Below are 20,613 nucleotides of genomic sequence, written 5' to 3' on the forward strand. Positions count from 1 at the left end.
GTATTATGATGGGTTACAGGTGAAGGTAATGTAGCTAGGCACTGAATTGACAAGTTCTCTCGAGAAAATATTCTTCTGTGCGCCACTATAGAAGATAAACGTTGTTGTTATAGACTACAAACTATATTGGGGAATTTCGTAAGGAAAAAAATGTAGTAATTGAGCTAAGAAATACCACTCCAAACGATATATTTCAAACGTCATTTGAATATGAAATGTTTCAAGAATAAGTTTAATGCATTCCTTGTGGTGTAAAAGCGAAAAGGAAAGTAGTAAAGTACATTAACGCAGCAAAGTCGATCATTTTTAATTAAATTGATACTTTGCGTCGTTCTGCTATTGGGAAAAAAAAAAAAACGAAATTAAAGTTGACTGTGCTATAAAGTTAGATATCTATGGCTGTGTATAATATCCTTGGCGCACGACGTTTGTTAGTTTCAGAAACGTCAAGAGAGGGACGAGTTATGTGTTTACATATCTGAGTAACAAACTGATGTTTATGTTGAATAATGGAGTGTGGTGTTTTCTCAAAATAAGTACAGGAATTGTATGTGATTCTGGTGCAAGGAGATCAATCAATGCCTCGTACTGGAGCAAAGCTTTGTACATACCGAACGCCGATGTAGGTTGATGTAGGTTTCTCGGTTTCGTAAAGGCCGAGAGAGGATGGAACCAGATCCATTAAGTGTCATTCTTGTGAAGAGCGATAGTAAAGGTGACCGCTTATTATTTCGGTATCCTTATGCAAATGACTTGCGCACCGAGTCCGGACACCAGAAACGCCGAAAAAATCCCTATGCACTCGTTGTGACTGAAGATTTGCTTCAGAGTCCACCTCCTCAGACTTCCAACATTTCCAAAGGACGGCTGACAGGTTTTTCAGATGAAGTACTATCAACGCTGTTCGCTGTAAAACCTGAGTTATGTGAGAGAAAATTTGAACTCAAAGTGAACGATGTGCGTTTTGTCGGACACCCTACTTTGATGCCTTCAGTACACGGTGGAAAAAGAGATAATTCTTCGGTTATATTGATAAATATTGTTTTTGCACTGCGAGCAACTGCTAGCCACTCAATTGTGAAGTGTTATTACGACCTCAGCAAAAGGTTAGGTGTGGCGTTAAGACATGAAGAAAAGCGTTGTGGATATGTTAGCCAGGAAAATAGAATAATGGTCACAGCTCATGATGAAGTAGCCTCCAGGTATGTGTTGTCAGCTGTAAAATAATAATAATAAAATAATAGTAGTAATTTGTATGTTTAGCAAAGAAACACTTGTGAATCTGTATCAGGTCGGGCACTGCAATGATAGGACTGTCTCGTGCTTTGATTCTCTTATTTTGCAACTACCATGAAAAACAGTTGTTTTTGACTTCAGTGGATTTGTAATGGTCATTCTCATTACATTTTAAGAGCACTTATTATAGTCTAACATAAATTGCTATTACCATATTTGATATTGTACGTGCAGAAAATTATCTCGTTTCTTGGATAGTGCTGTTGCGTAGCAATTGATTCATCGAAAGATAGTTTTACAATGGTATAGGGTTTGTAAACTTCCTACAGATAAAAAGAGAACTCATATACACAGGTACATAAACATATATAGATGTGTTTAACTAGTATTAGATAGGTGTTCAGCAGTACCCTTTTTGAAGAAACCTTAATCCTCGTGAATCTCTGATCGGTGTCTTTTACTGCCACATTAATTTTACACCCATTGTACATTGCTCTTATTGTTTATTGTAGGGATTGCATACATGTCATTACTAAAGGGGCAGAAGTTACATATTAGACTCCCTCTGAAATCTTGGTTGTAGTGGCAGACTAATAGATAGCACAGCTTGACGTCTAGATTAGGTTGGTGGGTGATAATTTGGTTAGAGTTGGTAAAGCCAGTGAATGTGAAACAAAAAATATGGTTGTGGTAACAATCTGACTGGTAGCAAAGCCTGATGTTTACATCTGTACCATATTGAAAAATGCAAGAGGAGTCCAAAACATAACCACTGATGTCTGGTAATTTTTATAGTGGTCATTCTTTCAGAAAGATATATTGCAAAAAAATCTGTATACATTTATAAATGCAAACAATAGTAGAGAAATAGATGCTGAATAAGGGGCTGGAAAGGACAATAGTTTAACTGTGGGACGAATAAAGTTTTCTTTCCTTGGTGTATATATTTAAAACAGAGGAAAAATGAAGTTTTAATTAACATCATTTGAACAGCTAAGCTTTTATTTGTTGTAAATGGTAGACAGATACTTAACATTAGCGTTTTCTCACTATTAATGTTTTCAGTACCTCATTCCCATGTTTGTGAAACTTTTTTTTTCATGCCAGGATTCACAGTTTACAAGGAACAAACACACAAGTGAAGATGTTTATTCTATGTCACAGTAGAAAGCGTGATGTTCAGAACAAAAATTCGGGACTGCAACTTGTATATTCAGTTTGTGAATTTTTTGATAGGCCTACTGATGTTGCCAAGTGTTCATGCAGAGTGACTAGATCGTGTAGCTTAACCAGATAGTGTTGTAAAATTATGAGTAATGAAGCTCTTTTCTAATTTAAATGTGTAATGAAGATTTTCATAATTTAAGTGAGTAATGAGGTTTTCCAATGTTTTGATGTTGTACGGTATTTATATTATATTGTGTGCTAGTTGATTACCTGGTGTTGCCCAGGTATGTATTTTATCCAATCTTCCAATAGTCCATCTCCTCCTTCACATCCTCTTTGGCCCCCCCAGATTAGATTAGATTAGATTAGATTTACTTTCATTCCAATTGATCCGTAGTGAGGAGGTCCTCCAGGATGTGGAACATGTCAGAAAAACAACAATACATGACAAATATTTACAATTAAAACAAATAAGCTAATGTACCATTCCACAGGTCCCAAGTGGAATGATCGTCATTTTTTAATGAACACTAAGAGTAATTTTACAAATACTAATGCACTGAATTTAAAATAAAAAAGTTTTTTATTTATTTATAAGGTAATACAACTACTGTAATACTTATTTACAATGAACACATTACTGCACTGAAATGGTGCAGAAGTTAGATTATACTAACACACACACACACACACACACACACACACACACACACAAATTTTCAATGAACACATTACTGCACTGAAATTGTGCAGAAGTTATGTTGTACTTATATACAAATCAGTTGGTTTTACTAAGAAATTCATCAATGGAGTAGAAGGAGTTGGCCACCAATAAATCCTTTAGGCTTCTCTTAAACTGAATTTCATTGGTTGTTAAGATTTTTATGGCTGCTGGCAAGTTATTGAAAATGTGTGTTCCTGAATAATGCACACCTTTTTGTACAAGACTAAGTGACTTTAAATCCTTGTGAAGCTTATTCTTATTTCTAGTATTGATTCCATGAATTGAGCTGTTGGTTTGAAAAAGTGATATATTTTTAATGACAAATTTCATTAAGGAATAAATATATTAGGAAGCAGTAGTTAGTATCCCTAGTTCCCTAAACAGGCTTCTGCAGGATGTTCTTGAGTTCACACCACATATAACTCTCACTGCACATTTTTGTGCCCGGAAAACTTTAGCTTGGCTTGATGAATTACCCCAAAAAATAATCCCATATGACATTATGGAATGAAAGTAAGCATAGTATGCCAGCTTTTTCATTTTTATATCCCCTATGTCTGACAAAATTCGCATTGCAAACAGAGATTTGTTAAGACGCTTCAGCAGTTCTGTGGTGTGCTCCTCCCAGTTGAATTTATTATCAAGCTGTAATCCCAAGAATTTAACACTGTCCACTTCTTCTATCTTCTTGTCATCGTATATTAGACATATACTCTTGGGACACCCCTTACAAGTTCTGAACTGCATGTAGTGTGTTTTTTCAAAGTTTAGTGACAAAGAATTGGCTAGGAACCAGTGATTAATGTCCACAAATATTTTATTGGCTGATCTTTCTAAGACTACATTTGAGTTGCTATTTATTGCAATGTTTGTATCATCGGCAAACAAAACAAACTTGGCATCTGGTAATGTTACTGATGAAAGGTCATTGATATACACAAGAAAAAGTAAGGGCCCCAAAATGGAACCTTGTGGGACCCCACATGTAATTAGTTCCCAGTTGGATGAGGCCTGATAGCTTGATACATGTCTCTTTCCTAATAACACCCTTTGTTTCCTGCCAGAGATATAAGATTTGAACCATTTTGCAGCATTTCCTGTTATACTATAATATTCTAGTTTACTTAAAAGGATATTGTGATTTACACAGTCAAATGCCTTTGACAGATCACAAAATATACCAGTTGCCTGCACATCTGTACATCTTCTCTTCCCTCCTCTCTCTGTTTGCTCCTCCCCCCTCTGTATCTATCTCCTCCTCCTCCATCTTTCTGTGCATATTCTCCTCCCCTTCTCCCTGTTCATCTCCTCCCCTGTCCTTAATGTGCCCTTCTCCCTTCTCTGTCCATCTCCTCCTCTCCCCTCTCTCTGCCTATCTCTTCCTCCCCATCTCTGTCCGCTTTCTCCTCCCCCCCCCCTTCTGTACATTTCCCCCTCCCCTACCTCTGTCCATCATCTCCTCATCCCACCTGTGCCTGTCTCCTCCTCCTCCCCCCCCCTAACTGTGTGTCTGTTTTCTCATCCCTTCTTTCTCCACATTACTACACTTACCCCAGTAGGAGGATGGTGGTTCTTACACCTACAGTATTACTTTCCTGATTGTAACTGATATGTGTACTAAATGTAATTGAAATCATTCTAGGTGTTTCGGGTGAGCTGTTTACCTATGGCCTTGCCCACCTACACACATCAAATATATAACATATTTCACGCATTTGTACATATATTTGATCTGTATGTCTAGTGAATTTCACCCTACAGCTTCATTTTTATGCAGCTTATTGTTTTTGATTATGTGTCTTGTGAACAGTGTACTGTACAATGATATAATTTTGCTGGTACATCCACTATTATATGAGGCTACTGTCTGTGAAATGTGTTGTCAATTGGATTAGTAGTAAAGAAGTAATAAATTAAAACATCATATATGATGTAGCAGTTTTTCCACACATCTTAGTATTTGAAGTCATATCTCCTGAACTAAATGTCATACAGTGACGTAATTTTTCTGGTGCCTTCAGTGATATATCTGAATATTGTACCCAAAATGTGTCATGAATCTAGTCAGTAATACAGATGTAATAAATTAAAATGGCATGCATTGTGCGGCAGTTTTACAGCCTAAAGTAGTGAACGATAACCTTTTTCTCCTTTCTTCATTTTGTGGCAGTCATCAGCGAGAAAATGTTTCATAAAAGTTTGAAATTACGTGTAAAGTTTGTTCCATGACACTAATCGCTTTCATTCTCAGATGAAAGTCTAATGGTGCAAGACCCGGATTGTAAGGTGAATCCTGGAGCATCTCCCACCCAAATTTGATGATTTTCGCATGAACAAAAACAGCAGCTTGGGAGGCGACTTTTGTCATGAAGACTTTTGACACCGTCAACATTAAAGTTGTGGTGTTTGTCATGAAGTTTTAATGTAGGCTGTAGCATTCACACTGCTTGTATGTTCAGCCAAGTCCATCAATAACACACCATGCATATCCCGGAACACTGTCACAAGAACTTTCTTGGCTGTTTGAGTCAGTTTGAATTTTTTCATACTGGGGAACCATCATGTTTCCACTCCAATGACACCTGCTTGGTTTTGGGTGTGTAGTGGTATGCCGATGACTCGTCTCCTTTCAGAAAGGCATGCTCTTCTGCATTGTAATGTTTTAAACGATCCAAGCCTGTCATCGTTCGCTGGCCCTTGTGGATGTCTGTCAGGTTCTTAGACACCTATGAGCACTATCTTCACGAAATTTCCACGTGTCATGAACAATATCATACGCCACACCATAGAGAACAATGAACTGCTGTGGTAAGATTCACAGTTAAAAATTTCTGCCTTAGTAGCTCCAACATTCTGCAGGGCTGCAGCTGTTCCCGACTGCCCGGAGTGTGGTGAATCCCTAAGATTCACACAGCGCTCAAGAATGAACACCGCATGGAGACATTGCTACAGTCTATACAGTCATCCCCATACAGGCTACACATGTCCCTGTGAATTGCATTCGGTTTATACCCTTTGATCCACAAATATCGAACTACACTTTGCTGTTATTCGCGCCATGTTTGTTTCGTAGTTCAGGCTTCTCTCGCTGATCGTGAAAACAAAATTCCCTCTGTAGTGCAAACTTTAAACTATATCATCAAATTTCAACATTCCACCTGCAATAATAGGGGGAAAAAGTTATTGTGCATTGCTTTCTGATCCTCCCTCATAACTGGATATAGTATTATATTGTAAGATTTATGTTAATAGTCCAATAAGGAATGGAGAATGTTTAATAGGTGGTAATAAATGGTAGTAATGTTATCTAGAAAGAAACATCTCCACAAATACTTTGCAAGAATAAAAGATATACCGGTGTATAAAATTGTTTCTTTTAGTTAAATGTTTTTGGTGATGAGTTGTCATGACGTAGAAGATTTTTCTTCTTATGTCTAGTCCTCCCTCTGTTTTGAGCAACAAATTCTGGTGTCAATATTGACTTTTGCCAACAGCTTTTAATTTTAATAACCAGCAGTGTAAGTACAGAAACTATCGACACTATGCTTTGGTTTTAACACACAAGGCAGAATTTCTGACCAGTACCTACCTTCAGGATGCTAAATGTGTAGAATACCGATGCACACATATAAAAGTGACACACACATTTGCAAGTACTAATTTCTTCCTTGGGGAAGGTTGAAAGGAAGGGCAAGTCACTTAGTTCCAGGGTGAGAGATACCCGCCTATGAGGGTCACTCCATAAGTCTACATCTATTTGCCTATTCTGCAAATTACACTGAAGTGCCTGGCAGAGGATTCATCGAACAGCCTTCACTCTAATCCTCTATAACTCCACTCTCGAACAGCACACGGAAAAAAAACATACATATGTATCTTTCCATGTGAGCTCTGATTTTCCTTATTTTATTATAATGCGCACTTCCCCCATGTAGGTCATTATCAACAAAATATTTTCGCATTCGGAGGAGAAAGTTGGTGATATAAATTTTGTGAGAAGATCCTGCCATGAGAAATGCCTTTGTTTTAATGATATTCATCCCAATTTCTGTATCATATCTGTGACACTCCTCCCCTGTTTCTCAATAATATAAAACTTGCTGCCTTTCTTTGAATTTTCTCGATTTACTCTGTTAATCCTGTCTGGTAAGGATCCCACACCATGCAGCAGTACTCTAAAAGAGGATGGACAAGCATAGTGTAGGCCGTCTCTTTAATAGATCTGTTTCATCTCCGAAGTGTTCTGCCAGTGAATCGAAGTCTTTGGTGTACCTTCCCCACAACATTTTCTACATGTTCTTCCCAATTTATTTTGTTCATAATTGTAATTCCTAGGTATTTAGTTGAAATTATGGCCTATGGATTTGATTGATATTTCTCGTAAATGAAGTTTAATGGATCCCTTTTAGCACTCATGTGGTTGACCTCACACTTTTCATTATTTAGAGTCAATTGTCAGTTTTCACACCATACAGATATCTGAATTGTTTTATAATTATTTTTCTGATGACTTTACTAGGCGATAAGTGACAGCATCATCTGCAAACAGCCTAAGATTGTCTTCTAAATCGATTATATAGATAAAGAACAGCAGAGGGCCTATAACAAAAACCTTGTGGGCTGCCAGAAATCACTTCAGTTTTATTCGATGACTTTCTGTGAGTTATTGATCAAAAGTATCCGGACACCTGGCTGAAAATGACTTACAAGTTCTTGACACCCTCCATCGATAATGCTGGAATACAGTATGGTGTTCACCAACCTTAGCCTTGATGACAGCTTCCGCTCTCACAGGCAGTCAGGTGCCGCAAGCTTCCTTGAGGCTGGCAGCCCATTCTTCATGGAGTGCTGCACCGAGGAGAGGTATTGATGTCGGACGGTGAGGCCTTGTACAAAGTCGGTGTTCCAAAATATCCTAAAGGTGTTCTATATGATTCAGGTCAGGACTCTGTGCAGGCCAGTCCATTACAGGGATGTTATTGTCGTGTAACCACTCTGCCACAGGCCGTGCATTATGAACAGGTGCTTGATTGTGTTGAAAGATGCAATCACCGTTCCCGAATTACTCTTCAATAGTAGGAAGCATGAAGGTGCTTAAAACATCAATGTAGGCCTGTGCTGTGATAGTGCCACGCAAAACGAGGGGCATTTACCGGCATGATATGTGGCTTACGAGCAGCCGCTTGACGATGAAATCCAAGTTTTCTCACCTCCCTCATAACCATCATAGTACTTGCAGTGGATCCTGATGCAGTTTGGAATTCCTATGTGGTGGTCTGGATAGATGTCTGCCTATTACACATTATGACCCTCTTCAGCTGTCGGCAGTCTCCGTCAGTCAACTGACACAGACTAGGTCGGCCTTTACACTTTTGTCCTGTACATGTCCCTTCACCTTTCCACTCAATTGTTACATCTGAAACAGTGGACCTAGTGATATTTAGGAGTGTGGAAATATCGCGTAGAGACATGACACAAGTGACACCCAATCACCTGACCACGTTGGAAGTCCGTGAGTTCTGTGGAATGCCCCATTCTGTTCTCTCGCGATGTGTAATGACTACTGAGCTCACTGATAAGGAGTACCTGGCAGTAGGTGGCAGCACAGTGCACCTAATATGAAAAACGCATGTTTTGGCGGTGTCCGGATACGTTTTATCACATAGTGTACGTTCAAAAATCCTGCTGCATATTGGCATTAATGATATGGGCCTATAATTTAGTGGATGGCTCTTATTGCCTTTCTTGAATATTAGTTTGCCCTGCGCAACTTTCCAGTCTTTGGGTATGGATCTTTCGTCAAGCAAGCGGTTGTATTAATATTGTTAAGTTGTAGCTATTGCATCAGTGAAACGAACTTCGTAGGTATGCAATATGTACTGGGAGGCTGGAGATATGTTCCAAGGGAGGTACTGTCACTTAAGAGTTGGATGTAAAAGATGTTTGACAGTGTAGGTTAGGTTTCATTGATTGAAAGCACACATGAAAACACACCAGACAAATGGGAACATTTTCTCTGTGCTAGGTTTTTAGCCGCACATTCAAGAGGGCAGTGAGCTGGGTCACTATCACGTAATAGCCACGTTACCCTCCTTACCACCAGAGGCACGTGTTCCCCATGGGAGGCGGCGGGGTCTGCCACAAGAAGTACAGATACATCTTGCCTGTGGGGTGTTGTGAAAGGACAACTGGTCCCACAAGGTACTCACCAATGATCTCCGTCCACACATTGAGGCTGAACTGGTGGTGATGGTTCACGGCCATAATACTGTGTGGATTGAGTGTTGTGAAGGTTGTCAGTACTGTTCCTTGTAAAAGTAGCCTATCTGTGAGCAGCATGGATGACAGAAATGCCAGCACCGTGATAGTTTATGCGACAAACCAGTGGCAAAACTTTGACTGCGGAGGCAGATCCGTTGTTAATAAAAGTGTACAGGCATTGTAAGTGATGTGGATAGTGGCAATTCTTGTGGAGAATTTTCCACACTGTTGTCTGGCTTACCCCATGCTGGCACACCACCTGCGTGGTTCTGCTAGTGGGATCACTGTCAGAGATCTTCTATCTCCACCTTCAAGTGGGTGTACCTGCCTTGGGACGCATTTCCTGCCATATGCCCGTATGACCTTTTTTACATCTTATCCTCATAGGGATTGTTATTTGCCTTTTGTCCCCATTTAGCAAAATCACCCTATTTGGGGGGGGGGGGGGGGGGGTATTTGCAGAGGTTAAATCCAGGATGTTGTCTGGATGCAAGGATGCGTTGTTGGTCAAGTTCTCAGCTTTAGAGGTAAAGGGTGTGAGGAACCAAATAGCCTCTGTGATTTAGCAATGAATCATGCTGTAGACCATGTTCAGCTACTGGGTTCTGTGTCCCACAAATTAGACATTTCTCATAGGCCATTCATGCCTCATGCCATTTACAGGCTCACTTGCCAGATTTTACAAGCATTAAATAATAAAATAGTGCCAGTTGGTGTTTTCTGTGACCTATCTAAGGCATTTGACATTTAATCAGCGTCGTCTCCTAGATAAATTCAAGTTTTATAGTGTTGATGCTGTAGTCAACCAATGGATAACATCACATCTAACATGAAGAATACAGAGAGTTGTACTTAGTACTTCACCCAGTGTAGTCAGGGGACGTAATTCTGACTGGGAAGAAATCACATATCGGGTTCCCCGAGGCTCAATCTCAGGTCCACTGTTGTTCCTCAAATATGTAAATGTTCTTCTGTCCAGTACACAACAAGCAGAATTGCAGATGGCATCAGTATTCTAATCAAGCCAAAGAAGCAGAAGAAATGGTTAACAGAATTCTTAAAAGTATCATTGGTTTTTTGCAGATTGTGTCACTCTCCGCTTTAAAAGACAGTGTATTCTTCTCTGCATATTTAGGGGTACTACATCAGTAATAAGTGTAACGCAAGGTGACAAAATAATGAATATGGAGGAAAAACTTCAAAATTCTTAGGTGTCCAGTTAAAATTTAAACTGTAAAAAGCTCATTCTGTAACCCATTAACCAACTTAGTTCAGCCACATTTGCACTTTGAATCATTGCAAATCTTGCAGAAAGACAAATCAGTAAGTTGATATATTGCACAAATTTTCAATCAGTGATGTCATATGGAATAATGTTTTGGGGTAATTTATCTTTAGGAAAGAAAGTCTTAATTGCTCAAAATTGTGCTTACCCATGACCATATTGTAGATGTCTGTTTGAGTTGGGGACTCCCTATTGCTTCACAATATATTTATTCTGTTATGAAATTTGTTGTAAATAATCCTTACAGTTCAAAACGAACAGTGATGTACAGAATTACAATACTAGAAGGAAAAACGACATTCATTACTCTACATTAATGTTGTCTTAAGCACATAAAGTGGTGCACAGTACTGCACAGTAGGAAAACAAACAGAGAAAGGTTCTCCTTGTCAACTTCTTCTGTTCTGTAGAAGAATTTATATTATTGTGTTGAGTAAAAGTTGGTGGATAAGAACTACTAACTCACATCTTTTTTTCTTCTTCTTCTCCCCCCTCCCCACCGTTTCTTAGGAATGTTCAGCATGTAACCATACATATAAATTAATTTGTGATGTGAATTTAAGATGATCCATGGGATATGAAAACTAACGAACTTATTATAGAGATAGAACAGCACACTGAATATATTTAATTTGCATCTGTGTTAGTTTTGTGAGTGAATGTAGCTTAAGATGACAGACTGATCTGTAGTGTAGTCTGAGGTCTAGATTAGATTGGAAGGTGACAGTTTGCTTGTAGGTTGACAAAGTCAACAAATCTGAATATGAAATCTTAGTTATAGAGGGTACTGGGTTGTAGTGTATCCCAAGATTGGAAACGGACAGTTTGGTTATGAGCTGGTGAAAGCAGCAGTTGTGATGCCACAAGAAGAACTATAATTCTTGTTGTGATGTGTTATTTTCCCAGGTTCTGTGGATCATAATTGTGACCTCTCATTATGATATGGAATGGTTCAGTTCTGCAATTATGAGGGACTTCAAAATGGAAGTAGCACATTATTATGACAGGCCAAGTAACTTCCACTAAATGATGTACTTCACTTCAAGATAATACAGATACACGTATTTTTCAACATAGCCAGGAAGTTCTACTAGTTATTCAGTTCCTCGACGATAGAAGACATTTGAGAACCGCTGTGCGAACGTCCCCGTCATCAGAAAATCTGCAGTCGCTTCAAATTGATTCCTCAGTTGCATCAGCATTGTTATCTGTGGCCAAAATTGACGATTTTACTTTATGATCAGCATCACTCATGCATGTGCAGCCTCTGTTAAATTGTTAGTGCTGTTTCACTATGGATGAACATGACATTGGATTTGGTCTACATACTGCCAGAATTTCCCCATGGGTCCGTGTGCAATTTAGGCATTTTGCCGGCAAGAATTGTACTGTGCTCTGTACGTGGGAGTATGTTTCCCAGTGCCAAGCCATTTAATTTGCACATTGTAGTCCACCTGTTAACCATAGTGCAGCAGAACTGTGTAAGTAGGGAACCTAGAGTATGTACTCTCTTTTGACAATGCACCACTCTTTCATATATCCACCTTCTATTACAGATGGAGAGTGGGCAATGGGTGATCGGTATATGAGAATTAATGGTAACACCTTCAGTCACCGTTCTTCTTGCACAATGGCCTTAGTGTGGGACTCCAGACAAATGCGCTGGGATGGTTCCTCTGAAATGGCACAGCCGACTTCCTTCCCATCCTTCCCTAATCCGATGAGACCGATGACCTCGCTGTCTGGTCTCCTTCCCCAAAACAACCCAACCCTTAGTGTGGGACCAAATGTGTAACTTACTTTTTGAAGGCCCCTCCTGTTTTATCTCATTGGAAAATATGGCTACAAACTGCCATGCATATAATATCCCTCTATCCCCCCCAATCTGTCTCTTAAACACATCCATTCACATGTTGGATTTCAATGAGTGGCCTATGTCCACCAATTTGATAATATCATTGCCCACCAGTGCGATAACATCATGGATGAATGCAGACAGGAGACTGTTATAAAGTTCAGTATTTCCAGTTTTGACTCCTTTGCACCACAGTATTTGCCTTTATGTTCTCAGGGAAACTAAAGGAAATATAAATGTTGGTGGATGGATGAGCATTTGTTAGTGTATGTCAGTGTCCAAAATTGATAGATAGGGTGTTTTTTTTTTTTTTTTTTCCAGTGGCGATTCTTCCACTACATTTTGAACTGTAGTCTATTATGATTTCTACTTACCTGTGCAGTGTTGCGTGGCTTTATGCTTAATTACAGACTTACTGATTCATCAGTTGATTTGTTTTCACCTCGTAACGCCCGCAGTTTACGTCCTCCTTCATTGCTGAGCGATGTATCATTTTTCGTTCTGACGCTGCAACTCTTTCTTTCCTATATCTTTACTACTTTTTATCTGTATAAATTATGAACTATTGGTTTTGCCATTTAACACCTTTTTAATAACTGTGTAAGTATTACAGGCATCGGGTCCCACCTAATGTGTCACCTGCCTGAACATTTTACAAGAACCTTTCAAGACTTGATCAATCTGTTTACAAAGAGAAAAAAGAATATCTCTTCCTTTGACGTTGTCCAACAACGACCTAGGAAGCTCGACACCCTCGCGGCCCAGGCTCTTCCGTGGCTCACGGTAGTTTGCAGCATTCGTTTTATTCCTTGCCAACTTGCCGCTACGTCGAACTTTCGTGGTGATCGTTGGGCAACATCTTCCACATTATCTGCAACATAAATAAACTTTCTTCCCACAGTATTTCTGAAAACCCAAAAAGACAAACGTAAGAACATAATAATACTAACTATTCTTACAATTTTTCGTACAAGTCTTGGTCGATTTAATGAGCCTTGTGACACCACACCTGATAATTGAAAGGATCAGCAGTAGAAATTGCGGACCCTCAGTGTAGTAATTACTAGCCTAATCACATTATCAGTTGTGTTCTTGAATGCACCACATGCCGGGACCTAATAGTTTCATATGTAAGATTAGAGAGCACTGTCTCCTTTTTGGTGGGGAGTACACAGCATGTTACCTCAGATGGACAGTCATCAACAGATTTAGAAGGAACTTTAGGTGTGGAAGTGTGTTGGTATGTTCATGTTGTATATTAATGACCTTGCAGACAATATTAATAGCAACCTCAGGCTTCCGGCAAATGACATGGTTATTTATAATGAAGTATTGTCTGAAATAAGTGACATAAATTTTCAGTCCGATCTTGATGAGATTTCAAAGTGATGCAAATATTGGCAATTTACTTTAAAATTGTGCACTGCACAAAATGGAAAACAACAACAACAACAACAACAACATTGTATCCTGTGATTATAAAATCAATGAAGTCGCTGTTAGAATCAGTCAACTCATAAAAATACTTGGATGTAACACTTTTTAGGAATATGAAAAGGAATGATCACATAGGCTCAGTCAAGGGTAAAGTAGGTAGTAGATGTTAGTTTATTGGTAGAATACTGGGTAAATACATTCAGTCTACAAAGGAGATAGCTTACAAATCACTTGTTACCAGTTCTAGAATATTGCTCGAATGTGTTGGACCCATACCAAATAAGACTAACAGGAACGTTGAACATGCACAGAGAAGGTCACAGCTTTGTTTGATCCATGGCAGTGCATCACAGAGATACTGAGGGGACTGAACTGGAAGACTCATGAAGATGGATGTAAACTATCCTGTGAAAGTCTACTAACAAAGTTTCAAGAACCGGCTTTAAATGATGACTCTAGGAATATACCCCCTACGTATTGCTCAGCTAGAGACCGTGAGGATAAGATTAGAATAATTACTGTATGCACAAAGGCACTCAGTCAGTTATTTTTCCTGTGCTTCATACATAAATGGAGTTGGAAGAAACCGTAATAGCTGTAAAATGGGTCATAGCCTCTGCCATGCACTTCACAGAAGTATGCAGAATATAGATGTAGATATAAATTCTTTTGGCTTTTTGTATTTATGTTCTTGTCTTTGAATTCCACAGAACATATAACATACAATAACACAAAATATACTGTTTTCAGTAAGCCCTTCCTTCTACCGATCCCTTTAATTCTTCCGTCTTCTTCCAGGAGAGTTTGTTCAAAAATAATTCAGTATCTTCACAATGATTCTACTTGTTTACATTTTTTATATTCTTATGTGTTGCGAATCCTGTTATAACACTTACTACATTTTTTATTGTTGGTCGATACTGTACTGTATATTTACAGGCCGGAGGAAGATCGAGATCGCGGGAGCCATTTGGACGATACTGAGTGTCCCTTCGAGCTGATAGTGCAACGCTCTGCTCTAGCTCGCAAGTTGCGCTCTGTGTACGAGGACTTGAGCACGACAGGGCTGGTACAGATCCGCATCAACAATTGGATAGAAGTGAGCTTCTGTTTGCCACAGAAGGTGCACCAGTGCCACTGCAGGGGCATTGTGCTGGAGCCAGAATCCATCAAGAGGTACCTTGAGTTTGAAGAAAGGTGCGATATACAATCTAACATATGCCTGTTGTGCACTGGACCCCGCTTACCGCACTTTTCTGTATTTTTCTTCAGCCTCATCTTATGCTTGTTGGTGTGGAATTGTTGTATTAAGTAATGTATATAATTTGTTAAATTATGAAGGTAAGAAAATGTCCACATACTAATAACGTAAATTCAAATGAAGGAAGCAGCATTATACATTGATCAGCCAGAACATTATGACCAGCAACCTCCTGTCAGTATAAATCGAGGAATGACTGGTGCATGTAGTTATCAGTGAGTGTGCTGTCTGTGTGTGGAATGGGGAATGCGTGCGATGTATCTGGGTTTGACCGAGGGCACATTGTGACAGTCTGGAGGCTCGTCATGAGCATTTTGGAAACTGAAAGACTTGTTGGGTGTTCAAGGAGTGTCTTTAACATGTGGAAAAACCAAGGTGAAACCATGTCCAGATGTGTGGTTGGGTGGCCACCCCTCATTACAGATGTCAAACATCGTAAGCTGGGCAGACTGGTAAAACAGGACAGGTAGCAAATTGCGATGGAACTAACATCAGACTTTAATGCTGGGTGGAGTGTAAGTGTATGTGAACTCGTGGTGCACCGAACACTTCTAATGATGGGCCTCTGCAGCCAATGACCCATGCATCTGCCAGTTTTAACACCACAACATCGGCAACAACAAAAAAAATGGCCATGTTACCCCATCGGCACTGGATATTGGCACGGTGGCAGAGCATGGTCTGATGAATCCCAATACCTCCTTCATTGTGCCCATGAGAGATCACAAATCCACCATCTCATCTTTCAGGGGAACAGCTCCTTGACACCTGTACTGTGGAATGGAGGCAAGCTGGCAGTGGTTTCATTATGTTCGGGGGAACATTTACGTGGCTATCCATGTACACTGGTTTTCAGGAAGATATTGCCCCAAGTCATGAGGACAGGAGAGTGATGGAGTGGCTTGAGGAACACAGTGGTGAGTTTCAGTTGATGTGTTGGTCTCACAACCCGCCAGATCTGAACCCGATGGAACACATCTGGGATGTGATTGAATGTGACATTGGAGCCCATTGCCACCCTCCTTGGAATTTGCAGGAATTAAGTGACTTGTGTGTGTGCAGAGTGGTGCTCTAGCAACCTACCAAGGCCTCATTGTTTCCATGCCACAATGCATCACTGCTGTTATCGTTGGCATTTTAACACTTAGTTTTTTTAGCCAAGGCTTCTCTGTTAGGAGCTCAATGGGCGAAGAACAAGCATGTTTTATAAAATCTTCTAGGATCACACACAATGTGTGTTTATAGTCGGTGTGATGAATGACAGCTGGCTCTGAATGTAGAAAAATGTAAGTTAATGCAGATGACTAGGAAAAACAAACTCATGTTTGAATACAACATTAGTAGTGTGTTTCTTGACACGGTCATGTCGATTAAATATCTAGGCATAACACTGTAAAGTGAATGGAACGAGTATGTGAGGATTGTAGTAGGAGAGGTGATTGGTTGACTTTATAGGGTTGTAGGGTACTAGTGCGACCTATTATCGAGTGTTTGGGATCCGCACCAGGTCGAATTAAAGGAAGACGTCGAAGCAGTTCAAAGGGAGGCTGCCATATTTGTTACGTAGGTTCAAACAACACACATCTATTACGGAGTTGCTGTCGAACTCGTATGGTAATTGCTGGAGGGAAGGCAGCATTCTTTCTGAGGTGCACTATTGAGAAAAGTTAGAGAACCAGAATTTGAGGCTGACTGCTGAATGGTTCTACTGTCACCAGTGTATGTGAAGATAAGATTAAGAGATTAGGGCTTGTACAGAGGTGTGTCGACAGTCTTTTTCCCCTCACTCTGTTTGTGAGTTGAACAGAAAAGGAAATGATCATTGGTGGTACAGAGTACCCTCCACCACGGACCATATGGTGTATGCAGATGTAGACGTGTCCCAGTTCCATTAGGATGATGGGTATGAAAAATAATTTATTATGTTCACAAAATCACTGTATTCATTCAAAATAGCCTCCCCCTGAATCAATACACAGCTGAAAACATTTTAGAAGTGTTTTGAAACAATCACTGTAGTTATTTTTTTGAATTGCATTTAGTGCTGCAGTGCAATTTTCTTGGGTGTCTGTAACTGCATTGTAACTATGTTCCTTCAATGCTAACTTCAATTTAGGGAACAACCAGATATCTGTTGGCCAAGGAATGTGATCCATTTGCCGGCAAGTGCACAGTCTTTTCTTTGTGGGCTGGGGCATTGTGGAGGAGCGACTGGGAACCTACCTTATGGTAGTCAAGTTAAATTCAACAAATTTTCATCCACAAACATTTGGAGGATGTTGAGATAATACTCAGAATCAATGGTTTGCACATGTGGTACAAATGCCTTGTGAATCATTCCTTTGGAATGGAATAAAAGTGTCAGATTTGTCTTTGCATGGCTCTTCTCGCAAGTGCACTTTCTTGGGTGTCAGCTTTTGTGGGCTAAACCACACTACACTCTGCCGCCTTTTAAGGGGTTCCTGTTGGAAACATCTTGTTTCATTACCAATTACAGTATCACTTTGAGCTGCTTGTAACACAGGTCATTGCAGAGTTGGACTCTGCCATATTTTTCATCGCCTCAAATTGCATGCAGCACAAACCACACTCAAATTGCCCAAACCCTCAGGCAAAATTCTGTGCATGAAAGTTTTCGGTATTCCTGACAGCTCCTTGATTAGCAATGGAGAAAAACATGTATCTGATGCAATGATATTGGCTTCTTTTTTACATATTTTCATCTGTACATCTTATTTGTGGCTTTGATGCTCTTGGCGTCTCCTTAATGTCCTCCCTGCCGTCATGAAACAAAGCATACCATGAAAAAATTTTGGATGACTTAAACATTCACTGCAATAAACACTTTTTTCAAACATTTTACTGTATGTGAATATATGATTGGTGTGACTAATTCAGCCAAATAGAATAAATCTTAATCTATAGTTAAGGCAGTTGCAAATATTAGTGATTGGCTTATGTGCCTAACTTCAACACAAAACTTGATGTTACCTAACTGTTCCAGTGCCATTTTCCAATGAGTGTAAGACACATACTGTTACATTTGCAACCAGGACACCCGTTGGCAGTAACGATAGCGCTTTGATCCTCTACGCAGTCGTTGTTGAAACTTCAAGGATTGTAATGTATTAACTTGCCATGAGTTAGCCTTTCAGTTTGTAATTACACACAAGCATTCCTAATGTAACTGGGGCATGCAGTGCTGCAACGTCTTAGGGATCAGACAGTTGAGCTCTGTTAAATGGTGGGGCATGGGTCATCTGTCTCTTTATCAAACAATGTTTTTGCAACCTTTTCAGGAAATTATTGGTTGATATGTCTCTAAAAGATGGCATTTCTTTCTACTATAGTGATGTTTGTAGCAAAACATTAAAATATTTTATTGCATCACTAGGATTCCCTTGAATGTCCTTGACATCAGTCAGTGATTCAAGTGATATCCTCTAACAGATGTAAGCTCACTGGAAAAAGTATTAGTCATCCCATTAACACTTTGAAGTTGGCACTTATAGGAATATCGGACCAAGAAGACTGGCCATTTATGTTATTATTTAAAGTGTTACTGGCACATATGTCATTGATGTAACTTATATAGCAATACAAGGACCAAGCCTCAAGATTTATTTTTCATATTTACTTTGGTTCTTTGATAGCTTATAATTTTTAAAATAATGATTATGGTGTCACTCAGTTCTCGAGGCAAGTATCCAACAGAAAGTCTGCACTGCATATGAGGCCCAGCAATATCTCATGCTAGAGTCTACGTGAAGATCAATCTCATCATTAGGTCTGCCTCTGGATAAGCTTGATGTACCACAAACGACCAAAGACCGTCTTCTCATGCGGCAACTCATTCAAACACTGAATTTTCCTATGATATTTTGCAAGTTTGTTTGGCATATACATTCTAAACCCACACCTTCCCAGAAAGGTACAAAGATTTCATTGACACACATTGTTGCACCGGCAGAGTAGCAAAGTTGACTATTTTCGATGAAACACAGGATGATTTGGGAAATTGCTGCTGACTTGTCTACTTTCTTTGTCTCCTCCCAGTCATTTGGGCTGTAAAATTGTAAGACAGATAACAAAAACAGAAATCTCTTTTTACTAACAGTGCATCTGAAAACATCTCTGCCTGTCGCATTGGTTGCAAACAAGCTGTAAACCCATTTGTTTCCCAATTTGAAAATGCATGAATATGTTAACAGACAAATTAATGCTTTTACTTCATTGACATCAACATCTCGTAGATAGGATAGGTCATAATCTGTTTCCTGTTCTGAATTTGTTTTGTGATCACTAAAGATCTTGAAATCTGGATCATTATCACTGTAATCAAAGGCTCATCTGAAGATTCACTGAGATGTCTTTGAACATCCGCATCTGTCTTACATAAAACGTGTTCCATAGAAGGCCCAGCCCAGCTTTCCCGTTTCCCTGCAATGAAAAAACAGTAGCATTCAACAGAACACTGGTACATCTGTGGGTCCTCTCAGGGCCCATAAATAAGAAACAAAGAACAGCAACAATGCAAGATTTCTGGCATGTGTAGCTTGCCAACCAATAGGAAGGTACACAGAGGAGTCTGTTTCACTTCGCAGAGGAGGGTCGAAATATCACAATGCAAAAAATCGTAGCAGTCTGAGAGATGGTCCGTAGTAGTTAAGGAGTAATTAAATTCAGTTACAAAAAGCCACACTAGCAGCTCAGTTTACTACAGTGTAAGAGAGCAGAGTTACAACAAGCAATATAAATGGTTAAACCAAGGGAAATGCACACAACTTATTAGGAATGAAAATTGAAATTCATACAAGAAATAATTATGGTCCAAACTTTCCGTGCAGCACACAACTGGCCTGTTAATTATTATGTATATTAAAAGATAAATGTTCACCAAAGGAGTCATGTCACAGCAAGACTTGGCATGCAGGTCTTAAAAAATACTTACAACTTTCTGCAGAACAACGCCTTAAATAGCTTATCTAAAATAAGAATGTTTTTACCGTACAAAAAGTACCTCTATAAAAATGTGTTGTTGCCTTAGATCACCGTTACTTTTATTTTACGGCTCCAAAGCTCTTCCAGTGGTATTACAAGACAGTGGGTCTTTAATGGATCAATAATTGAAATTTAATGAAGTTCAAGATCACCAGATTAAATAAGAAAGTGGATGAAACTTCTATAATACCTTCACAGAAACTGATGTCCTCCATCGCTCACCACACGGGATGTCGAACACACTGAGGCCTGCCTCCAGAACTCGGGATGAAGAGTTTGAGGCCCACTCGGCTGTATACTTCCATTGATTGGCTGTGCACCACACGCAGGGAATGTTGCATCACCTCAGCCGTCACCTCATTTCCCGTGGAATATAAACAGTGGTT

The 20,613-nt window shown here is 39.5% G+C and overlaps 1 protein-coding gene across 2 annotated transcripts in view; it reads left to right on the plus strand.

Moving 5' to 3' along the window:
- The first annotated feature begins 439 nt into the window (after positions 1 to 439).
- LOC126210482 (GATOR complex protein NPRL3) overlaps positions 440 to 20,613 on the plus strand; it is a 90,676-nt gene continuing 70,502 nt past the window's right edge. The window contains exons 1-2 of one of the 2 annotated variants that reach the window (XM_049939715.1): positions 440 to 1,202; positions 14,905 to 15,162. In XM_049939715.1, coding sequence (XP_049795672.1) covers positions 667 to 1,202; positions 14,905 to 15,162 — 794 coding nt within the window. In that variant the 5' untranslated portion in view covers positions 440 to 666. The remainder of the gene's footprint in view (positions 1,203 to 14,904; positions 15,163 to 20,613) is intronic. The other variant, XM_049939716.1, reaches the window with a different exon arrangement.

Source organism: Schistocerca nitens, chromosome 10 (genome assembly GCF_023898315.1).
Source record: "Schistocerca nitens isolate TAMUIC-IGC-003100 chromosome 10, iqSchNite1.1, whole genome shotgun sequence".
NCBI classification, from domain to species: domain Eukaryota; kingdom Metazoa; phylum Arthropoda; class Insecta; order Orthoptera; family Acrididae; genus Schistocerca; species Schistocerca nitens.